This window comes from Jatropha curcas, chromosome 10, assembly GCF_041381405.1.
Source record: "Jatropha curcas cultivar XTBG-Jc1 chromosome 10, XTBG_Jcur_1.0, whole genome shotgun sequence".
NCBI classification, from domain to species: Eukaryota; Viridiplantae; Streptophyta; class Magnoliopsida; order Malpighiales; family Euphorbiaceae; genus Jatropha; species Jatropha curcas.
In genome coordinates this window covers 25,569,613-25,588,668 of record NC_143160.1, presented here as the reverse complement: position 1 = coordinate 25,588,668, position 19,056 = coordinate 25,569,613, and the positions used below count along the sequence as shown (strand labels likewise).

At 33.8% G+C, this 19,056-nt stretch overlaps 1 protein-coding gene across 12 annotated transcripts; it reads left to right on the top strand.

The window, feature by feature from the left end:
- The first annotated feature begins 939 nt into the window (after positions 1–939).
- XRCC2 (homolog of X-ray repair cross complementing 2 (XRCC2)) lies at positions 940–18,770 on the top strand. Of its 12 annotated transcripts, none has more exons than XM_089726782.1 (10): positions 943–1,302; positions 1,383–1,480; positions 4,089–4,159; positions 4,820–4,882; positions 5,446–5,583; positions 6,296–6,395; positions 10,732–10,768; positions 10,874–10,974; positions 16,184–16,255; positions 18,355–18,770. In XM_089726782.1, the coding sequence occupies exons 1-9, from the start codon at positions 993–995 to the stop codon at positions 16,205–16,207; spliced, it is 942 nt and encodes a 313-aa protein (XP_089582908.1). In that variant the 5' UTR covers positions 943–992; the 3' UTR covers positions 16,208–16,255; positions 18,355–18,770. The 12 variants fall into 12 exon arrangements, 9 of the variants coding, with proteins under 9 accessions (XP_089582914.1, XP_089582908.1, XP_089582910.1 ...); XM_089726784.1 differs by lacking the exon at positions 18,355–18,770 and adding an exon at positions 16,799–17,094; XM_089726783.1 differs by lacking the exon at positions 18,355–18,770 and adding an exon at positions 16,732–17,094.
- Positions 18,771–19,056: the final 286 nt, after the last annotated feature.

Here is a 19,056-nt window from a genome sequence, read left to right as displayed (position 1 = left end):
TAAAATTTGACTATAAAAATTTAAAATATTTATAGTCAAAAAATGAGCATTTGGGCACTTTTAGATACGTATTGTGTCCTGTTTCTTAAATACAAATTAATTGTACTATTTGATATCCAACTCCGTAGAGAAATTGATAAGCCTTAATGTTTTTGAGAGGAAAATTTTATATTGAAAGAGTAGTTTAAAATATTCTTCCATTTAATTTTTTTTAAGTATTAAAGGAAGAAGATTCAAATTAGATTTATTGCAAATCGTAATACAGTTACCACTAGATTATATCTTAATGTATAATAATTTGGTTTTAATGAAGACGAATTTAGAATCCCTTTAATATTGTAACTTATTGTAACTTAGGAGACAGTTTGCTTTGTTTTATTTGGAAAGATTTTAATTCAACCACAACTAACAAAATTTTAAAAATTTAAATTATTTCAAATAATAACAAAAAATAGTACCTAGTTTTTTTTATTTGAAAAATATTATCCATTTTTAATTAGTGATCGATTAACATATTTGTTCTAGTTAAAAAAAAAAAAATCGAACTTATCTTCAGCTTGAAATAGTTGTGAAACAAGAAAAAAAGTAAGTAAAGGGGCAAAAATTTTTTTTTTTAAATTTAAAAAGAGCGATATGAAAAAAATCAATATTTTATAGGTAAAATTTTTTTTTATTTTATGTTTTATAAGATAAATTTCAAAAAGAAATTTAAAATTAAGGGATGACCGTTGCCGTCGGCCACCTCTAAACTCTAAACTCAATAATGAGTAAAAAGTACATTATGATAAAGTTTATGAGATTATTATTTTTTTAATTCATTTTTACAAGTACAAGAACCGAATTATTCCAGTAAAAAAAAAAAAAAAAAAAAAGAACCGAATTATTGATTGGATGAAATTTTATGGACTAGATAGTAATTTAGCCAAGCAGAAAAACAATGGGTTCCCCTCCAAAATACTTCATTGGCGGTTCCCGCAATCAAATTTGGGGAGATGGGAGTAAGAGGGTGGATTGATGGAGACGAGAGCGGGAGAGAGATGCTGCGTAGGGTTCTGACAGAGACACCATACTTGCACCTTTCTTCTTTTGACAAAGTTCCTTTACGGGTGGGTAATGTGGTGGAGCTAATAGGCCCTTCTCCTTGTGCCAAAACCCACTTACTCATGCAGGCTGCAATTGATTGCATTCTTCCAAAAGACTACGGAGGATGTGGGCGTTTAGTTTTGTTTATTGACTTGGATTGTCGTTTTGATATATTACGACTATCCCAAATGCTCAAAAATCGAATTATCCAAGTAACTCGTAAGCCTCTATTCCTTCTCTTTTCTTTTGTTTTTATATAAATTATAAAAAAAGTTTCACTTTCTGCAAATTTATTGCAGCAAATGTTACTTATGACGAGAAGTTATTTGAGGCATGTATGAGACGATTCCTCTATATTCGCTGTTATGATACTCTTGAATTTCTTGCCGCTCTCAAGGTGAGTTATGGATTGGTTTCATCAATGGAGCTCTTCATTTGTTCTTTATGAGGAGGGAGAATTGGAGCAATTGATTAGGGTTTTGTATCTGTTGTGTGCTGGTTCAATTCAATAATATTGAGTTGTATCATTGTTTGCTGTGTGCTTTTGTTATTTGCTAGAGAAATTCATTGTTGTTTTGCTAGTCCGCTGACTTCTTCTTCCCCATGGCCTCAACAATATTTAACTTGGAAGTTGGACCATTACCTCTCTAATTTGATCAATGATTTGAAAGAGTTGCAATTTTTTTTTCATTTATATTGAAAGTGCATTATTTTTGGGTTTTGTTTGTTGGAATTGCTACTAGCTTTGGTTTAGAAAAACTCCCTTCTCTGTGCTTAAAGTTCAGGACCTCTATCAAAATTAGCTAGACTTCCCTGTTAGCACGCCTGCAAGGCTGCAACCCTTCCTGGCTATTGAAATTGAATGCCGGTTCATCTCTGAGAAGCTGTTTCTCTTATATCCTATTCAGTCTGATTAAAGGTGTACTTGAAAAGAAAACCACATGGGACGGTAACTGCTGTGTCACTGTCAACTGACACCAGCTCATCAAGTAGATCTCCTGAACTGGGAATTCATCTTTTTATTCTTCTTCATATGACCTGTGAAGCTTCTCACTACAGTGGTTAGTAGTTAGAGTCTGTGTTGAAATTTGTCCTGTTACCTAAAAAGTTATCTAAGTTCTAAAGGTATCAGAAAGTTTCTTTTCCAGTGTTTTTGGAATCTTCATGATCCAACATGGCAATGTGTAAATAGCACCTCAAAAAGCTTGACAGCTTTTGGTAAAAAAAAAAAAAAATACTCATTAAACTAAGCTAGAGAATGTTTTGAAAAATCATGAACTGGATAATCATATGCCATATACAGAATTTGTCAATGAGTAGACTAGGATCTGTACCAGATAGATTTCTTTTTATGCAAATCATATCTAATCTCACTGTACTTAGGCTCCTGAACATCAGTTCACTTGAGGCTTTTCTGTTCAAATAATAAGTGGCAAATATAAATGGGTTTACCATCTGGGGCTTCTAAGTTTTGAGTTGGCTACTTCATGACACGAGTTACACTGGACACAAGTGATTTTGCTGAACACTAGACCTTTCTAAGTTGTACTTTGTGAATACCACCTTTCCCGCTTGAGTTTTAATTCAGTTGGTCTAGCCACACACTTAAGCTGGGTTCAGTTTGAAATTAAGAAAGCCTTCTTCAATGGGCTCAAATTGGTGATTTTTCTGATTGGATTGTGTGCTCTTATTCTATCAATCTAGTTCAATGCTTATTTTGTGTTTTTAGAGAAACCTTTTTCCTGATTGAAAATTTTCAATTTCTGGTGACTAATTTCTGTTAGATATTTGTAATTAGTCATATCCACAGATCCATCTATGTGCAGTATGAGTGTGTTAAACGTGTATAATAAAGTGAATATGTTATTTGTTTAGAAATAGAAAATAATGAATCTACAAGCTCACAAAATCATAAGCAGAACTTCATTATGATTGATTTTGAGCTTGAATAAATTATACAAGATGAACCTCATAGTTGGAAGTAGGTTGAAGCTTTTTGTTTGACCCCCTACCCATAGTTATTAAAGGCACGCCTCAGGCATGCCTTACTTAAGGCTCAAGGGCTTGTGCCTCAACTGTCCTGAGGCGGGTGACTTCACTCAGGCTATTGCCTTTGGGTAGAGGCGTGTGCCTTTTTGCACATTTTTGCGTCTAAGGCTGGAGAAAGGCGCGCCCTTCTATTTTTTGTATTCCAGAACAAGTCAGCTAGGGTTTTTTTTCAATCTAAAGCTATCTAGCCAACATCAGCTTACACAAAATAAATAAATAAATATAAAAGAAATAAAATGCAACACAAAAACCGGTGATGTGCTTTGTGATCCAACCTCCACTCCTTCATCTAGCACTCACCTCTTGCAATCTAGTCTTTAGCCCCATTCCATCCAGATATAACTCTTTCAATTTTCTTCCTATATTTGCTTTCTATTTCTTTTCTTTTTTTCATTTCTTTTATTATACTCTTTTTTGTCTCAACTTTAATGTATTAAAATATAACTTGTCATGTTGCCATTTTTTTCTGATTTATGTGTGTTTCTTTCCATGTTTTCTACTTTTTTCTTTTTTTTTTTTTGATTGATATCTTAAAATATATTTTTCAGATTTATGTATTTCATTCTTTTATTTTTTTTCTTCTGCGCCTCACTTCACTCAGGCGCGCGCCTTCACCTGGAGGCTAGCGCCTAGGCTCCAGCAGCCCTTTGCGCCTTAATGCGCCTTGCGCCTTTAATTACTATGCCCCTACCTAATGTCCATGCTAAAAGTCTTGATCATTGGTACAAACTGGCTAGTTTGACTTTTCTGTAATAATTTTGATAGCCAACTTTGCAATTGAGGTAACAAGAATCAAATTAATGCAGACAAAATATCTTGCAAATGCTTATTCTTTTTATGCCCTCTCAAATTACAGTATTATGTTTTGTTTACATTTTACAATTGATTTCTTTTTAGATGTTATTTATATCTGACATGGTTTTTGGACTTTTATCTCTTACTATATTGGTTTATAGACATTGCATTACAAACTTCAAAAGGAAAAGGAGGCTCAAGGAATTAGTTTTAGTCTCATGATGATTGACAGGTGTGCCCTTTGAATAATGAATATCATGTATTCATCATTCTTCCTGTCTTTTGTCTATTTGTTGCCTTTTCTCTTATTGTTGTTTTGACTCAATATGCTCATTTTCTTCACTCTTTGTTTTCTTTCATGTACTCTGGTAATGGTTGATACTGTCATTATATGATGCAAACACACGTTTATTTTGCTTGGATGTCCATGTGTGCACCATGTTTCTTTAAGTACATGGGCTACTTAAAAACTCTTTTTTTTTTGTTAACTTTGAATTTATGACAAATCATATGTATAGAAATTGAAGGTAGAATTCTCATCATAGTTGTTTAGTCTTGACTCTTGAGTGATAGTTTGTTGATGGTTTTACTGTTTGCGCATGCATGTGAGTAAATAGAATAAACTATGAATATGTCAAGTTCAAATGAAACACAAGAAAAGTACTTTTTGGGGATAGAACTTCTGCTATTCCAATAATCAATGGATGTTCACAGTTCAGAGTGGTGCCTGTGCTTGAAACATCCAATGTTTGCCGGTGGGAATACTTATGTACAAAATGTCGTCACTTTACGAATAACTTGTTTTAGAAACAGCTTACACTTTCCTATCATATAAACAGTTTAGAACTGATATGATGTAGTTTTCCATTTTCCCCCCTTTTGTTCTCTTCAGTATTGGAGCTTTCCATTGGGTAGATCGAGCTTCAACATCGTTCCCCCTTGGGGGTGATAACAGGTGATATATTGTTTATTTGTAAATAAAAATGTCTATCATTCAATTCTGCAGTTTTCTCAAATTCTAAGGAACAAATCAAATTAATCCTCAAATTGGTTGAACAACAGTAGCTCCTGAAGTCTCAAAATGAAGTTCTAATTACACAATTTTTAATATTTAAATCAAGTCTTCGTGTTTGTTTGTTGTTTATTTATTTATTTATTTATTTTTTTGATAGTTTCTGTGAAATTAGCAAATTTGGAGCCACTAGATGTCCTAAACTTAACACTTTAAAGTTATGTTAATTAATATCAATAAAAATTTTTTTATCTATAATCTAAATTTCCTATTCATCTCCCTGTTGGCTCTGTCTGTACCATCTCAATATTATTTAGGTTGTGAACTATTGGTATTTAACACCAGCACTAAAGCTGCTGATGATTTTGTGTGGATTTGACATTTTTATACCTTTTCAATGTCTTTTACTTGTTTCTTTTGGTGTAATATCTACAGCTACCCTGTGATTCATGATTCACTTTCACGTTCAGTCAATGTAATAAAGTCATATTATGTTTGACATGTAGGAAAGGTCTCTCTCTCCAAAATGTGTCAATAACTATAGTTCAGGAGATTAAAAAGCTTTTGTTGCTACATCCTATGCTTGTTATAGCTTCGAAAGCAGCCATTCTCGGCAATACATGTGCATCAAATGAGGTGAAATGGTGAGTTTCTGAGAAAAGGTTGTTGCGCTTCACAGTTCCATTCTGTTTTAAGACAGGGAGAGCATCACTCATTTTTTTCGTTTGTGGACAAAATGTATCTGCTACTATTATCAACTTGAGTACATTAATTTCTGTGGACTGGCAAGCACAACTCATGATACCAAAATTTATTTTTTTCCCTTGCTCATCTCTTCCTTGGTTTGACAATCTTTTTTTCAGTTTATGATGCAATGTCCAAGTACTTCATACCACACTTGTCAGTCATTATCAGATAATATCTGATTGTCAATTTTTGCATGCATATAGTCATGTTTGATTCCTTTTCCAAATTACAAACTATGAGTACGAGCACAACTTATGATACCAAACCTTTTCCCCCTCGCTCGTCTCTTCCTTTGTTTGACAATCTTTGTTCAGTTTAGGACCCGTAGTCCAATGTATTGTGTGTAAAATAATTGTTAGAAAGTCATTATCAGAAAATATCTGATTGTTAGATTCTGCATGCCTATTGTCATATCCGATTCCTTGTCCAGAATACATACCATGTGCAGTCTTTGAATGGCATGTTTTAGGTTTATTCAATTTCAAATAAAAATTCAGGAGTTATCTTAGTTCATTTGGCAATTTGCATTATAAAGTAGTGTTTTAGTATTCTGTTCAGTGTTGCTTATGTAATTTAATTTGTTGATGCACGATAATATTATTGGGAAAGGAATCGGAAAAGGCCATGGTCACTGGATTCAGCTGTTTCAAGTGTAACAAATAACACACAACAACTTCTGTATCGTGAGTATATGCCTTCTATTTGGCAGGTAATATGCCTTGATTATTTTCGTGTTCAGAATTGTTTTATGCTGTTTTTTATTGAGAAATTAAGCTGTGTTCTCTTCTTCTGATAAACTTTTTGTTTTCATCTGTTCAATGGTCTGTTTGTTAGAAGTTTTACTGACTGTTATTATAATGCATAATTGTCATTAAAAATGAAAACAACTCCTTGGTTAAAAGTAATCATTAATCTATCTGGAGTCAATGGTGGGAGAATAACTGTGAGAAAAAAAATCTTATAAAACAGGAAACAGCAAGTTCATTTCTCTGGCTAGAAGTTTTTTTTGAAGAAGATACTCTTTCCTAAAACTTATAGGACTGTCATTTATTGCAATATATGGTCACCCTAGTAGAAGGGATCCATACGCTTAACCTTCATGTATTTCATATAGTGCAATTTGTTTTGTATGATTTGACAAGCGACTGTTGGATTTAAAGATTGAGGCATGGCCGGTTCATTGAACCGCCGGTTCAAAATTTTTAAGATGTTGAACCTGAACCGGCCCTTGAACCGACGGTTCTGGTCCAGTTACGGTTCCGGCTGGTTTCGATCATGTTTTTCGGCGATACGTGTATTTTTTTTAAATAATAATTTGGTTCTAAGATTATATATTTCTTTCAAAAAAATTAATATGAGTTTAAAAAATATTGGTGAATTTTATTTTAAATAACTTTTAGAATGCTCATATTCACATATAAGAAATGAAATTAATTAATTTTATAAAATAATCAAATAAATTATCATTTTATTTTGTCTAAATGTTATTAATTAAATAAATTGTTAGAAAAATGCTTCAAACAATGTAATTTTGAACTAAGTAAACAATTTAAAGGAAAAAAAAAATGTTAAACTCCCATTTGTATCAAACAATATAATCTTAGCCTAAATATTTCACTTTTTTTTACCATTTTATTTTTTTGATTTTTAACCTTTAAGTAAAGTGTATTTCAAAAAAAAAAAAAAAAAAAAAAAATCTTCGATGTATCATGTAATAAAAGATTATTTAGATTTTTAGAAGTGTATAATATGCTAAGTGATTATAATTTTAAAATTAAAAACAAAAAATTTTCGGTTCGTACCGGTCCGGAATTGGGTTCAGATTTTAACATTCATATGAGCCTTAACTGGCTCTTGAATCGCCGTTTCCGGTTCAAAATTCTGAAACGACGGTTCCGGTTCAAATTGAACCGGTGGCCATGCCTATCTTGTATATACTGAAATTCAACTTGATAACATATTGATAAATTGAATCATCTATAAAGGGGTAAAACTTTTGAATAGAATCTGGATTATAAATTTTTTTAAAAAAAAAAAATTCTAAATCCTATTAGCCAACTAATTTTTCTTTACCATTATTGTGCATTTTATTCTTGAATTCTTTTTCTATAAATCATATATTTTTTTGAGCAATATGTGGTAACACTTTTTTCATAAGTAGAATTATAGTTTTTCTATGGCCTTTCTTTTTTTTTTTTTTTTTTTTTTTTTTTTTTTTTTAATTTTACTTTCTATTAACTAGTGACCACTCACTATGAAATTAAATTAAATATAGACGCGGAATTCTAGTGATGCGGTGGTATGAAAATTTTAAAAAATATATTACAAACCAAACATCTTTGTTATTATATCATATTAATAACACTTTTGTTCTATTATACTGAATTACTTTTGATTTATATTTTCACCATCAAACTACATCTTAGATATGTGAAAATCAATCATATTTAATTACTTCATATATAAATAAAAGCATTTATTCAAAAATTATATAGATCGGGTGCAACAGCACTAACAAAAGAGCTACTATCAAATAAAATGTCAGTTTAAAATAGTTATCTAGATGAAAAAGTATAGGCATGCCTGTGATCAATTTGAAATTTGATATGCATGATATACATTAATAATAGATTATTAAATCCAATTGTTCACTAATAAAAAATCCAATAGTCTGAAAATGGTATAAATCAGTAAAAGTTCATGTGAGTTACACATAAACAAATCCAATCATCTCAAAAGCTATATCTCATTATAAAAATTCATGGTAGTTGCATGCAAAAGTGGACTTCTTTTAGCTTCTATAGAATAGATTCATAAGTTCCACTTATGCACAAATTTTTTTCCGTTATGTACCTTGTGAAGGAACTTGATGTTATCCTATGTTTCAATTGAAGAATTTCAAATGGGAGATTTTAACGAAGTTTGAATGGAACTACATTCTTTATTAATAGACTTGTGATTGAAAAAATAGATTCATTCTGTGGATGAAAGCATTATTTATGTAGATTTGAAATGATGCATTTTGTAGGTGTTTAAAATCCACCCCCAAATAATATTTTTATTTAAGTTCATGAATATCACACAAAATTATGAATCCATTGTGTAAAAGAAAAACTGAATATTTTTTTTATCTAATCAACTGAATATTATTGAATTCGGATCTCCAAATTTCAAATATCTTCATTCATATATCATGTTAAGTTCTGAGGTTTACGTCAGTATATGTCACCTGTTGGGTAGATAGATTGAATGACCAACATGTATGACACCTTGAAAAGTGTAGCGGAGAAGGAGGGGTTGAAGAAAAATTGGGGAATGTTCTCATTCTCCCTTGTTTGGAGTATGACTGAAAGTAGGAGGAGAAAGTTTAGGGGAACTTTCTTCTCTTGAGCTTACCACATTCTTTAGGGGGGTTAAAATCAGTGAAATTTTACCTTTGTAATTAATTCATCCATAGATAAAAAATTAAAGAACACTGTAGTAATTTGGATTAATAAAAAAAGCATTTTCATTTTTTACTTTTCATTTTTCTCCACACTTCCTATACAATGTGGGTTTGCCACTATTTCTCAATCAATTTTCAATTTTTTTAATTTTCTTTTACTTCTTAATTTATTTTTCTCAAACAAAAGCTTTGTTACAATTTTTTTTTGGTGGCTTATGTGTCCTTTCCTTTTTTTTCTTATGCCTGCTTTTTGTTTCTTAAGTGAGTACATGAGTTATTTCACTAAATTTCTTTTTTATACTGAGTGAACTCTAAAAACTTGAAGTCCTAAAGACCAATACGATATTCACCTAATTAATAGTCCTATTGTTGGTGAACATAAATAAACGGGATGTTAAGTTGGCTTAATTTTTTGTGGTGAAAACTATTTAATCGCTCTAATATAGTGAAATACACCAGTCATGCCTTGTATTTTCAACAGTTATCTATACAATCCCTACATTTTTTTATGGCTCTACTTAAAAAGATCTTTCCATTCCAATTTTATACATTTTCTCGTTAGTCAGCTGAAATTGTCAACAAAAGAAATAAAGTGATTTTTAGTTCCAAAATTACCCAAAATCCCAAAATTACCCATCATTCTTTTGCAAGATGACAGCTTATATTAAGATAAGGTTACTACTTTCGGGTTTTCCCTGAAAACACCTCTCCAAAGTTGGGTTTTTCTTCTATATGCAAGAAAAACTTTTCCCCAATCAAGAATTCGGGGAAGGGGGGGGGGGGGGGTGGGGGAGAGGAACATATGGTGCTACGTTCATAAACTAAATTTCTCTTCAGTATTTTGTTTGATATCCAAAAATATCTTGTTCCTACATGTTTTGTTTGTTAGGAGCAAAAGCTTCATTATTCGTTATCAAAATCAAATTTGGGTTCTCATATGTTGAATTTGGTGGGAGGTTTGGGTTCTAACATGATGGGAGCTTGGATATAGGGAGAAAAGAATTTCAGCATGTGAATAGTAATAACAGGGTTTAAGTTGATTTCAAACACGCTTAAGTGCACTTGGGATTACAATTTGCACCATGTGAGTAACTGATTTTTTCAATTGGTATTTTGCTAAAAAAATTAACACAAACTGGAATCCGTTGTGTGCTTTTAGCAAGCGTAAACTGAAGATCGAAACTTGAAGAATATTGAATTAGAGGCAGCTGGATAAAATCCTGTCTTAAAATGTTTAAAATTTTATATAGCTTAAGGGTAAAATGAAATTAGTTTATTTTGTTGTAAAAAGGGAAATTAGATGTTGGGTTGAGCGTAAGGTCGATATTTCATTGTAATTTAATTGAAAAATTAACAAAAACACTAAATTGATTAGGCATTAAATATCGGGACCATTTAATTAATTTTTGAAAATAGAGGTATTGACTACCCTATATGGTCTAGATAGTAATTATCCTTAATTGTCTAGACTAATGTAGACAATTACAATTTGAAAAATAATCCAGATGTAATGATTTGTTAGTTTCAAATTTAGGTCACTAGGTGATTGAGTTTTTAAATTATCTATTATGTGCTTTTGATAATGTTGTATTTGATGCAGTCCTTTGTCACACTCAGAATAATTATACAAGCCACAGGTTCATAACTTTGTTTATGCTAAAAATTATTTCTCTTTATCATTTTTATTGTAAAACTTTTCATATTTTATCCATTATTCTAAAGTCCAATTTATTGTTTTCCAGATGATCATGTTTCTGTGGATAAAAATGGTATTAAGTCTGTCTACTTGTCAAAATGGATGATGCCACCATTGAGTTTTGTGGATAAATTTACTGTGAAAGATGTAAGAAAATCCATGATGCTCGTGTTTGAAAGAATTTAATTGCAAGAGAGCTAAGTTTTTATTTTCATGCAGTGCTAAGTCATTTTTGTTATTGTTGAAAGAATATTTCGAATTTCTTTTTTATTGTGTGTTATATTTTCAATCTCTACATCACTATATATATACACAAGATTGTTCCAATATAGGAAGAGATCTAAATAGGAATAAACCTAAATTAGGAAAGACAATAAACCTAAACTAGGAAAGACAATATTGATTTTAATTACAAAGCTTTCAACACTCCCCCTCAAGTTGGTGCATAGATATTACTCATGCCCAACTTGCAAACCAAAGGATGAAACAGTTTGCTATTCAAACCCTTCGTGAAAACATCGACTAGTTGCTCTTTTGAAGCTATATAGGAGACCTTTATAAGGCCTTCAACTATCTTCTCTTTTATAAAGTGACGATCAATCTCTATGTGCTTAGTTCGATCATGCTGGACTGGATTATTCATAATACTGATGGTTGCTTTACTATCACAAAACAAGGATATATTTGTTGTTTCAACCAACTTTAACTCTTCCATTAATCTGCGCAACCATAGGAGTTCACATATTCCTTGTGCCATAGCTCTATATTCTGCTTCTGCACTGGACCTTGCAACAACAGCCTGCTTCTTGTTTCTCCATGTGACAAGGTTTCCTCCAACAAAAACACAATATCCTGAGGTTGATCTCCTATCATCAAGAGAACCAGCCCAATCCGCATCTGTATAGCCTGTTATTGTCAAATGGCCATGTTTAGAAAATAAAAGTCCTCTACCAGGAGCTGATTTTAAATATCTTAGAATCCGATGCACAGCTTCTAAGTGAGACTCCCGAGGGTCATGCATATACTGACTCACTAAACTTACAGCATAGGCAATATCTGGTCTAGTATGGGCAAGGTAAATCAACCTCCCGACCAATCTCTGATACCTGCCAACATCAACTGAACTTCCCACTCCAGCTTGAAGCTTATGATTGGCTTCAATAGGTGATTCTGCGGGTTTACATCCCAACATACCAGTTTCTTTAAGGAGATCAAGGATGTACTTTCTTTGAGAAATAAAAATCCCTTTTTCTGATCTAGCAACTTCTATCCCAAGGAAATATCTCAACTTTCCCAAATCCTTAATCTCAAACTCCCTAGCTAACAAATTTCTCAAGTGAGTCATTTCTTCTTCATTATTTCTAGTCATCACTATATCATCAACATAAACAATAAGCAAGGTGATCTTACCTTTATGATGTTTGATGAACAAAGTATGATCAGCATCGCTCTGCATGTACCCAAAAGAAAGCATAGCTTTACTAAACCTTTCAAACCATGCCCTTGGTGATTGCTTCAGCCCATATAATGACTTCTTCAGCTTGCAAACTTTTCCTCTGGTCTTGTCATCATCAAATCCAGGAGGAATCTCCATATACACCTCTTCTTTCAAATCACCATGTAGAAAAGCGTTTTTAACATCAAACTGATGTAATTCCCAGTCAAGATTGGCTGCACAAGATAGCAAAATTCTAATTGTTTTCATTTTGGCTACAGGGGCAAAAGTTTCCTGGTAATCAACTCCATAGGTCTGACTGAACCCTCTAGCTACCAATCTGGCCTTGTACCTCTCAATGGAACCATCTGCCTTATGTTTAACCGTGAACACCCATTTACATCCAACTGGCTTCTTTCCTGATGGAGGAGTTACAAGATCCCATGTCTCGTTTTTTGCCAAAGCTCTCATCTCCTCAACCATTGCAGCCTTCCATTTTGAGTCCTGTAATGCCTCTTGCCAATCCTGCGGTATAGAAACAGAAGAAATAGACAAAACAAAGGCTCTATAGGAAGGGGACAGAGCATTATAAGAGATGAAATGGGAGATAGGATGTTTAGTGCATGTTCTAACTCCTTTTCTAAGAGCAATAGGAATATCAAGGTCATTGTCAGAAGGGCTGGAATCAAGATTAGGATCAGAATCATCAGGAATTAAAGAAGACTCACCAAGTTCTTGTTCGGCTGTATTTTCAGAGCCTGAAATTGGAGAAGACGGTTGATCAGAGGTCTCATGCTCCATGGTTGTATCTGTATTAGTCCGTCGTGTGTAGGTTTTCAAATTAGGTCTATCCAATCTTTCTAGAGGTTTGGGTTGTTCTCTCCTACTATCTATGTCTACAGGAAACTCCCCTGGAAAGGAACGTCATTCATCACCTCTTCCATCTGATATTTCTCCCCCTGAAGAGGTGATTGGGAAGGAAAATAAGACTCAAATTCCCGAAAGGTAACATCCATACTCACAAAATATTTTCTAGAAGGAGGATGATAACACTTGTATCCTTTTTGAGTAGCAGAGTAACCAACAAACACACACTTCAAGGCTCTAGGATCTAATTTGCTTAGACCATTCTGATGAACAAAACAAACACAACCAAAGACTTTAGGAGGTACAATATAAGAGTTTTTTCCTTGAAGAACCTCTAATGGAGTTTTAAAATTTAAAGTACGAAGAGGCATACGATTGATAAGGTAAGCAGCAGTCAAAATAGCATCCCCCCAATATGGTTTGGGAAGATTCATAGTGAACATAAGAGACCTAGCTACTTCCAGTAAATGCCTATTTTTTCTTTCCGCAACTCCATTTTGAGCACTAGTATTGACACAACTAGTTTGATGTATAATACCATTAGAATCTAAATAGGTACGAAAAACTGCATTCATGTATTCAGTACCATTATCAGTTCTTAGGATTTTAACATGCGCATCAAACTGAGTACAAATCATTCTATGGAAATTCTGAAAACACAAAAAAACTTCATTTTTTGTTTTCATCAAATAAACCCAAGTTAATCTAGTACAACAATCAATAAAGGTCACAAACCACCTATAACCAGAAAGAGAGACAGTTTTAGTAGGACCCCATACATCAGAATGAATAGTAGCAAAAGGAATCAAGCTTTTATTATTAATTTGAGAATAAGAATGCCTGGTGTGTTTGGCAAGTTCACAAGCATCACATACTAATGAATCGAAATCACACTTAGCAAATAAAGTGGGAAATAAACGTCCTAAAACAGAAAAAGAGGGATGTCCTAATCTCCTATGCCATTGAATAACTTCATGGGAAGGATTTCTAGAAGTTCCTAACAAAGCTTGACCGGTACCCGACTTTGAAAAACGACAAACGTCATCCAACAGATACAGTCCATCGCGCAAGCTACCACTGCCAATCGTTCTCCCCGTGTTCAGTTCCTGAAATATACAATGAGTAGGGTAAAAGGTTACTTTGCAATTAAGCGCTTTTGTGATTAAGCTAACAGATAATAGATTAATAGGGAATCTAGGGACATGAAGAACAGAGGAGAGTTTAATATTGGAAGTACAGTTAATAGAACCTGTGCTAGCAATGGGTACTAAGGAGCCATCCGCAATGCGAATTTTTTCTGTGCCTTGATACTTAGAATATGTAAGGAAATGTTTTATAGAGCCTGTTGTATGTTTATTTGCTCCTGAATCTATAACCCAAGAGGGTTTTGCAATTTTTGCAAGAAAGGTAAGAAAAGCATTACCTGAATTAACAAAATTAGAAGCTGCAGTCTGAGTTGAGGAAGAATCAAGCTGTGACAACAATCGTTTCAGGGACTGAATTTCCTTATCAGAAAAGCTACCAGTAGTAGATGTTTCCTCACATAAAGCTCCACCATCAGATATGTGTGCCTGCAGTCTAGAAGAACTGACCCGCTTTCCTCCACGCCCTTTAGTTGGGCGTCCATGTAATTTCCAGCAGAACTCCTTCGTGTGCCTGTTCTTACCACAATAGTCACAAAATAATTGATCTCTGTTTGAAGAACCGTTCTTGGCAGCCTATATATGTTCACTTGCAGAATTAGCAATCAACCCTGCTTTATCAATTGTAGATCTGTGAACCATTGCATTCCTCCGAGTCTCCTCTTGCTGTACAAAAGAATATGCTTGTCGCAAGGATGGAAAAGGATCTCGTCCAAGAACTTGGACTCGAATTTGATCATACTCGTTGTTTAGGCCAGCTAGAAAATCATACACACGTTCTACTTCAATCAACTTCTGAACTTGAGTCGCATCATCAGTACATTTGGCTTGAAAATCTTGGTAATAATCCAGTTCTTGCCATAACCCACTAAGTTCAGCAAAATACTGAGCGATAGTCAGATCTCCCTGTTTGGTTTCATGAACTTTCTGTCGCAATTCATACCTCTGAGCATAGTTTCCAGTTTGCGAATACGTCTGTGAAGCGGCATTCCATATCTTCTTAGCTGTATCATGAAGCAAATAGCCTCGGGAAACAGTTGGCTGCATGGAATTTATTAACCAAGACATAATAAGAGAATTCTCGGATTTCCATTTGTTAAAGCCTGGATCTGTCGAACCTGGTTTAGTTGCGCCACCATCAAGGTATCCCTGCAAACCTCTTGCTTCAATGAATAATAAGCAAGATCGAGACCAAGCCAGGCAGTTTGTTCCATCTAACTTCACCAGACTAATCTGAAGAGAGGGGCTCTCTGAGTGAAAACCCATATCTACCTTTTTTCCGTCAGCCATATTGTCAGAAAAAAATTTTTAAGCGGCAATGGCGAAGAACTGGCAACAGCAGAAATCAACCAAAAAAAAAGAAAAAATTGCAAAAAGCAAAACTGGTGCTGAAGAACCAGCAAGGGAAGAACGCCACAACAAATTGAGGTCGTCGGAACAAAAAACGTCGACGGATCTCGCCGGAAACAGCCGCATGCGCCGGCGCGTGAAGAACGGCCGAAAACTTCTGGCGGCGCGTGTGCACACGCGCGTGGTCGGACAGCGACGCGGCTTGGATGGAGGGCCGATCGGCAGTCCCTCTTCCTTCTGAGCTGGGCGGTGACGGCCAACTCCTAACTCCGGCGGCACTGTGTATATCTCAGCCCTGTTTCAAATCGAAACTGTCGCCGAAAAAATTCACGGCAATGGCTCTGATACCATGTTGAAAGAATATTTCGAATTTCTTTTTTATTGTGTGTTATATTTTCAATCTCTACATCACTATATATATATACACAAGATTGTTCCAATATAGGAAGAGATCTAAATAGGAATAAACCTAAATTAGGAAAGACAATAAACCTAAACTAGGAAAGACAATATTGATTTTAATTACAAAGCTTTCAACAGTTATCATTCACAATGTATGCAGGCTGGTGTCTTCCGTGTTTCATGATGTGCGGTTGTGCAAAATTAAAGCAATGTGTTATCCTCATGATGTCAGGTGAGAGTTAGTTCTTATGAATGCAGACTACCTTGTTTGTTGAAGTTGCATCATGTTTCATCTGCTATTTATTTTCGCTTTCTTTCTCTAATATTTCATACTTTACCCAAAAGAAAATCAAATGCGTGCTCTAAAATTATTTTATATTTATCTGATAATTTATGTTTTTAATTTATAATTTAGAATGATTCTAACAGTAACACCACAGGCATCAATTTGGCTAATTAATTTATAATGTGATCTGAGTTGGAAACTATTGAGAAATGGTCGAGCAAAGATAAAACTAACACGACACAAAGAAACAGGTTTCTGGAAAATGAACCTTCGAATAGGTACGAACACTCACAAACACAACAAAAATGGTTTTGGAAATATTAACTTTCAGAGAACTATCTTACTGATTAATCTAATTCTCATATGCCTGAGAGTTCACACATGATTAAGTACAAAAGGATATCTGATAGAAATGAGCCCAGGCCCTTTAAGGTTTACTCAAGAAGGCCAAAGGCTGCTGCTAATTTGGTGAGTGATCCAAGAAAACAGGGGAATAATTCAAGGAATGAGAATGTAACACCTGTCACAATCAGTTATGATGAGGGTATCACGCCAGTACAAGAAGGCAAGTGAGGAGAGGGCTGAGCATCTTTGGGGCAAATAGTTTTTGGACAGATTATTCTGTTGGAGAGCTGTAGCTCTTGGCTTGGTTTCTTTGGAATCAAGATTTCTGTTAGCTCTTGTATTTCTTTTCTCCATTTTAGACTCCTGAGATTATTGTATTGACAATCCACTATTATTGATTCAGTCCTATTGATCTAATACAATTTCTCTCTTCTTCTTTACACTCTCTTTATCTTCTTTTCTTTTCTTTTTTTTTTTCTGTTCTGTTTCAGCCATCTAATTTACAGATATTGGAACTGTTCCTTACTCTATCAATATCCTTATGACAGCTCCGTACCTCAGCCTTAACCTACTTCTACCCATGCTAACTGTTTACACTCCTCAAATAGTTTAAAGGCAATTCACTGGTGGCCCTAAGAATAAAATTAGACTAGGTCAAGCCTAAGACTTTGTCAGTTCAGTACATTGTGCTCCTATGATGACTGTTCATGAGCTAGTTAAGTGTAGGAGCTTGCCTTTGAACCAGTGAAATGAGCTGATACATAGCTTTGTTACAAATTAATGCCACAGTACAGTGAGGTGGCGTGGCCAGCCACAAGATTTAATAACAGGGGAACCATCATTGGGGCAGTAGCTTGCCACTGAGTGACCACACAGACTTGTCTCTGGATGTTATTTTACAGGGTTCATCTCCGAGTGATTTGTGCATCTCAAACGTTTCATGCATGTGGGCCATTACAAGTGAAAATGTGGATATAATTAAAAGTGATTTTATACAATGAAATTGTGATGTTAATTCAAAAGTGTGTTAGTGAAATGTTAATACTTATTTGTGACTAAGTGGAATGCCTTGAACTATGTTAACTCACTTGGTAACCAAAAAAGTGAAAAATATATATGAAACTATGAATGGAAGTGTATGTGAAAGTGAGAATGTGAATTAAGTAAATGGGAGCCTTGCAAAGGATTATATTTGAAATGACTAAATTCATAAGTTAACCCCTAAATTTTGACAATAAAATCTTATGTCACCTTGAGCTTTAAAATCGACCTTGCAGCATCATTAACTTCTTTATTTCTTGTACTGATTCTACACTTACTTACACTAAAACGTAAAAACAATAATTTTTAAAATTTTTGACTTCTATACGAAAAAATATTGATTTGGTATGTGATTAATATAACTTTAAGAATAATAATTTTTATATTTTTTAACTATCTAATAAATGTTTAATCGATCTAATGTTATAAATGGAAGTGTTTAATAGATTAAATAAAATATTTAAGATCAAAGTAAAAGTTGAGGATGCCATAAGGTTTTTCGTGAAAAGTAAAAGGGTGAATTTATATATTCAGCCTATTTGAAGTTGAAGATACTATGATGACTTGGATGTGATATATATGCATTTGTACAAGTATGTGCTTTGTTAAAGCTTTCAAATTGGAAATGAGTTTTGAGATATGTAAATTGTGTTTTTCAGGAGTTTAAACAATTGTTGACTCCTAGTTTATCTTGCCAAATGGGAGAACTGTTTTGGTTATAAAGGAGTGTATAGCTCGAAACAAACTAAAGGAAGGCAGCAAAGTGATAGAACACCACCTGGCTGTTTGGAATCAGGAAGTTACGCAGTTAGACAGTGCAACTATCTAGATGAAAGAGAGGGAAGGCACACGACCTAGCCGCGTGAAGGCATGGAGGGAGATGGCCTACCCACGTATCTATCTTACTGCGTCAAGTGACGCTCAATTCTTTTTGACACTTTGTCATGTTATGTTTTGTTTGGGACTTTAATTATACTTGCTTGAGGCTGTTATTGATTGAGGAAAAAATCTCGTTGTATTTCATCATTGAGTGAGACAAATATATATATATATATATACAAGATATTTCAAGCTATTTAGGAATCTTAGAATCCCTAAGAGAATGTTATATACAAACTAGGAGTCTAACTTTCCTTAACAGAGACCTTGTTTATCAATTATAAACTCACGAAATTCAATAGAGAATGTCATACTTACAAAGATATTGTGATATTTTATTTGCTATAAATGCATATATTCGGGTTTATGACTAATATAAAATAATGTGACATGGGTACAAACAACAAGAATAATGCAATTTTTTTTTTTTTTTTTTTGGCTTGAAAGTTATTGTGGGAAGTCTGTTAACATACCTGGTAGAT